The sequence below is a fragment of the Anabrus simplex genome, chromosome 5 (assembly GCF_040414725.1).
Source record: "Anabrus simplex isolate iqAnaSimp1 chromosome 5, ASM4041472v1, whole genome shotgun sequence".
Taxonomy (NCBI): Eukaryota; Metazoa; Arthropoda; class Insecta; order Orthoptera; family Tettigoniidae; genus Anabrus; species Anabrus simplex.
The window spans coordinates 61,668,252-61,674,251 of record NC_090269.1 but is presented as its reverse complement, the minus strand read 5'-3'; the positions used below and the strand labels follow the sequence as shown (position 1 = coordinate 61,674,251).

The following is a 6,000-nucleotide window of genomic DNA, read 5'->3' as shown; positions in this document are numbered from 1 at the left end:
GCAACCTTTAAACTGTATATCCTGAACCAGTTTCTTATGGATCTTTTCAAGCGTTGGTTTCTCGCCTTCGGTATGGCGAAAATTGAGAATCGTCCACCTAGCCGCGCATTTCTCAAAATCGTCTAATCACACTTCTTGACAGACTTCGGTCTTCTCTTTCCAGGCGTTGAAAATGAATCCACTTCACCCCTTTCGATCTTCTTTGAGTCTCGTATTACATTCTGCACGGACCTTTCCGACACACCCGTTGCTTCGGCCACTTTCTTTTGAATAGCACATAAGTTTCCAGTAGGGTGTGTTTCGTTTTTCATGAATTTATACACATTATAAATAACTTCTTTAGTTTGACTATGTAAAGTTTTACCACTCCCTAATTTAGAACGAAACGGGGGCATTGCTACATACACTGAATATCACACTACAACAAATTCACTTTCAGCTACAAAATATAAATAAAATATTAATAATACACGCACACGCTTCTTGCTTCTTTTCAATACATCCTTGATAAAGAGCAGTACACTGTGCCTCTCAGTGAGCGGTTGAGTAACAATGAGCCCGGTAATCAGCATTCAGGCGACACACAGGAGCCCAGCAATGAGCTTAAACTTCGCCAACAGATATTGGTCTCTACGCACGTTTGAGTTTTGGCAAGCTATTCTTGCGGGACCTATACCCTTCCTCATAGCACTTGCAAAGTCTCCACTACTTGCTGTGGCACTATACAAATCAGTTAGCTGCAACGAATGACATTTTGTACGTATTTTCGATAATAATTTTGTTAATAATTAAAAATTTGCACAAATATTTTTTAAAAATAATTCCTACAATTCCTAGTTTCAACCAGCTAAAATAGAATCAAAATGTAATGTTTTCTCTACAAATTGGGGGGGGCGGGAGGACACACGCCCCCTTAGTCGCCGCTACTGATATCAATAGTCTTTGTAGATATAAGAGACAGGATCGGCACCTTGGATGTAAATATTATCAATTTTGAGCTAGTGTTCAGTAGTATGAAGGGACTGTGTTCAAGGATGTAAGAAACAATCAGAGTCGTTTGTATATAGCCATACCATTATTATTGTTTGCACAAATTGTATTTTGCATGTGCAAATACAATGAATCTTTATCACAGTGATTTTAGTGTTCAGTTATGTCATTCTAGGATTATTTATGAAGGTCTGTTTTGATAATGTAATGCTAATTGCTTTACGTCCCACTAACTACTTTTGTGGTGAATCATAATATGTGATATGATCGATTCACCAAGGGGGCGTTATATGATATTACTGTATTCAGAAGTAAGAGCTATTATTGTCATTATTCATATTATTATTATTTCATTTGTATATTTATTCTTTACATTTTTAAGCTGGAAGGTAATTCATATGTGATATAGAGTACAGTAATTTGTTTTGTACGAGTGGACGGGAAAACAGTGCTATTTACAACTTGGAAAGTTTCTGCGGGTCATGGAACTGCCCAGAGTTCGATGATGCGGCTTGATTGTTAATCATGGAACCCGGAAGAGATTTGGAGCGTGGTCTTGGTATGGCAAGAGGATCTTCCACTCGTGACTGGATGGCCAGGATCAATCTAGATGTACCATGTGGGAGTAAGGGGGAAGCTGAGGTCTATTTAGGCATGTGAGAAAATGGCAGAGAGGACTTAAATCTTAGGTGGAACGTGAGAGGAGATGTAACTTGACTTCAAATGTTGGTGAAAAAATTTTGTGGAACAAGGTTGAAGTGAAATTTTGTGTAATGTGATGTGTGGTACTGACCTACAAACTGTGGAGTGCTTAGGCACTTGGTATTATCACTTGTGGCAGCTTGGTGTTTTATATGTTGGTGAGAGCTACGGTGTTCTGTATTTCAGACTTTCCATAATTTATGTTCTTGAACAAGAAGCGTGTGTTGCTCGAGTGAATGTATCTTTAAACCAAGTATTAGAATTTGTGAACACAGTATTATAAAGGTACAGTATTTGCGTGATATAGTAAGTGCAAATTATGAGTATATGCAAGTTGTGTTGATAAACAGAGACAGTGAAGGGTAATTATCTACACATATGTGCTTTGTAATTAGTGTTCAAAGGGCTGACTGCATATGATAGCTTGGTCCTCGCTTTTGGTTTCCCACTGTTTTTGTTGTTGTTGTTGTTGTTGTTGTTGTAAATATGGAGTCTTCCAGCAGTACTTTGTGAGTGTATTTTATGTATATTTTGGTGTGTTGATGAGGTATGATGGTATGGATGAGGTACTCATGCACAGATGAGGACACCAGGACTGGGAAGGAAGTGGCCGTGGCCTTAATTAAGGTACAGCCCCAGCATTTCCCTGGTGTGAAAATGGGAAACCATGGAAAACCATCTTCAGGGCTGCTGACAGTGGGGTTCGAACCCACTATCTCCTGAATACTGGCCGCACTTAAGCGACTGCAGCTACTGAGCTCAGTCAGAAGGTTAGGTAAGGCCTGAAGCAGATGTACCAGTGCACAGCTTTATGTACACGCCCTAGGAGAGAGAATTATCATGCTTTATTAAAATTTAAGTGATCCATTCTGTTGAACTCCGGCGCCCATACTACGGACATTTCGATTAATTATTTTTATTTATTTCATTTATTTCAATTCTTATTCATATATAATAATAATATTACACAATCTCCACTTCCTTAAACTTCACCTGTGCTACAATAACCAGATCTCACACATCCCCAACTATGTTGGTACTTATACCTGCTTGCTTTACATTGTTGGTTCCAATGTGAAAAACTACCACCTTCTCCCTCTCTCCTACTTTCCTCAACATCTGCCTTAACCTAATTCCTGGATAACACTCTAACCTGGTTCCTTTCTGATGAAGCTGGGAAGAAAAATTATGAGCTTGTTGGGGGATGAGAGTAAATGGACATTAAGGAACTGAGACTGATGAAGTGAGAGCCAATCTATATGAAGACAACAGTATATGAAGAGGTAGAGATTGCTGTTGTCCTTTTGTGTTTTCATGTTTGCCCTTGTTTCTACGTTTTAATTGCTCCCTCTTCCCACACTGTCATACTGCTTGTCCAATTTTGTTTTATCTTCATAGCTCTATAAAACTTAACAATGCAACTAGTGTACAATACAATACACAAGGTTTTCTTCAATATGGTCAATAATACACTGGATCTATGAGAAAGAAGATGAAGTATTCACCGAAGATTTGTGGCAGGTAATGCATAAAATAATAACAATCACTTTCTTTGAGCACTTACACAAAAGACACCACACAATCCAAATTTACACAGAATCAATCCTTACGGTTAATGTCGTCTTTGGGAGTATTTGAATTTTACTTTATCCGTTGAGGGTTTTGATCAACACAAAAAACAGGTGCATCACTACTTCTTATGGTAAACTTCCTAGCTAGAAAATAATGATGCTAAATCTTAAAACAAATTACACTCATTTTAATTTTTACTACAGATTAAATTCGATCAAGGAACAATGGACTAGGTTGTGGACACCTTTAACATTTTTAAAATCAAGAGATATGACACTTTCTAAAAAGAGTATAAAGGCCTCAAGTTGATACATAAGAACAACACTATTAGTAATTACATGAAGCAAAAAATACAATATGCCCAAAAATATAAAATTTTCAGTTTTCATATAACTAATCAACATCACAAAAAATTCTTCAGATCAAGGGAGGAAAGTTCTCATTGATATTTTGCATGGGTTTCCAGAGGTTGGATGTAGACATACAAAAGGAAAAGGCAGAGTGGAGAAATACACATATCAGAGTAAAGAACTCAAGCTGTTTTGAATGTGAATGATGAGAGAAATATGAGTGACAGAATATGATGGGATATGACTAAAAAGCTGATAAAGAAAAAAATTACGGTTAAAAACCAACATCACTAATAGAAAGTCTATATGGAATTGGTGTGAATAAAGAAAATGGGTTTGAGAAGGAATTATCCTTCATATTTTCATTATTTTGTGTAGAATGTAAGGATCTATAAAAGGAGTCTTTTTTTAAAGAAGATTGAACAAAAATGTAAAGTAATGACTGTAGAAAAGAGAAAGGAAAACTAGTAAAACACACAAAGAAAAATGCTTGTATTAATCAGATCTCAGCTTTCCTAGTAAAATATTGAAGAAATATTGGTACAAGCAGTTGTAAATGAGATGAAACATCACAAGAAATGGACAATATTTCTTGGGGACAGTAAGAGAAATGAGAAATTAACTTAGGTTTATCGATAACAAAGTCTACCACATTTATCAAACAATTCTCTAGTTTACAATTTCTTTGCAATGTTTGTTCCTCAGCACTTTTACTTACCTCATCTAGTTTTATTGTTTACTTTTTAATGCAAAGTCTCCCTCCTCCTTTTCTTTTCCTTTCTTTCATTTTTAAAATGTACATTGAATATTTTAATGAATATTGTAGAATGAAGGTTTATTCACTTACTAAATCATTGGTAGGTCAATCTGATAATGGAGCTAGCAGAAAGAAAAGTGAAGAAGAGTTACTAGAATCTGAAGATCTAACCTGCTCAGTTTATCATTCAATGCTTTGAAAATTTAAACTACTGTTTCTTCTTCTCTTGCATTACATCAAAAACAAATGCACCATCATTTCTTGTATATCACTATAAGATGAAACTGGGATTTATTACAAGTTCAAGCCCCTATAGAGCTATTTTTTCTCTGTAATCCTAGCTGAAACCTATAATAATCTAGTAGCTGACTAAACCTTAATGTGTTTTCTTTTTTTATTATTTTTATTTTTACAACATTTTTGCTGAAACCTTCTAGAGTTCAGGACCTAAGATCAACAGAAAAAAGCCAAGAGCAACAATGCTGAAAACATTCAAATAAAATAGTTTTCCAGATTAATGGGAATACTGATATGGAAATAGTATAATAAAAATATATAAACATATGATCTTTACAAATGGTCACAAATTAATGCTGATCTTTGCCATGAGACTTGAACGATGACCTTTGAAGAGAAATATCTAAATATCACATATTACACAAGACGGAGAATGAGAGAAGAGAAAAGTCTACAAGATACAATAAGAAAATCAAGAATTCAAAAGTGTGACTGATTAAAGGACATTGGAAGGAAAAAAAGGATACAATATATGACAAAGACAAGGAGATAAGATTAAAGTGAATTAGCTCAGTGGAGAGAAAAGAGTAAGAGGTAAAAGCCACGCAGTAAAGATTAGATAAACGAGAAGCTGATAAGTTCCAAATAGATATGATCAATGATGTGAAGCTGAATATGATGATAGTAACAAGGACGATATTGGTGATAATTATAATGATATCACTGTTTGTATCACGGAGATCTGTTTCTATACGACTGACATTTTTCAGAATCTTCAGGCTTTCTCTTTTTTGAGCAGGGACTTCTTCTTTCCGAACTATGCTGGGTTCGTTTTGACCATCGCTGCTTCTTCATACTCTTCGCTATTACCCTCTTTTGATGATCAAGCTGTGGAAACAAGCCTGTAGAATAAAAAAAGGAACAGTGAACAATTACTAAATCAAGTTACAAGCCTTAAGTAATATAATTTCAAAATTCTTCACAATGTATTATTTTATACAATGGACAATGAAATAACTCTCTGCAATAGTAACCTGTAATTCAAACATGGAAGAAATATAATGTAATGTAATGTAATTATTTTGCTGTTATCTCATCCTGTTGGGCCTAGTGAAGCAGTTATCACCATTACTGGAGCAGATATTGTGCAATACCATTGCACTGTAATTTGGTATGAGGTGTAAAGGATGTTGCTGCTTTAAACTTAAACATGTTTCACATTAGCAATTAGTTATTTTACACAGGAGATGAGCCAAATTGTAAATAATCACAGAGGATGAAAATGGAAAAATTGAGCTTATTTTCAAAAGCTGACAGCTGCAACTTCAATGAAAATCAAGATTTTTTATCTTGATTTATGCTTGTAGACTTTCTCTCTATCAGAGTGGTTTC

General features: G+C 35.2%; 1 protein-coding gene across 1 annotated transcript in view; it reads right to left on the bottom strand.

Moving 5' to 3' along the window:
- Nucleotides 1-2,547: 2,547 nt before the first annotated feature.
- drosha (ribonuclease 3 drosha) overlaps nt 2,548-6,000 on the bottom strand; it is a 295,969-nt gene continuing 292,516 nt past the window's right edge. The window contains exon 22 of the mRNA XM_067146934.2: nt 2,548-5,510. Within this exon, the coding sequence (XP_067003035.1) occupies nt 5,341-5,510 (170 nt within the window). The 3' untranslated portion in view covers nt 2,548-5,340. The remainder of the gene's footprint in view (nt 5,511-6,000) is intronic.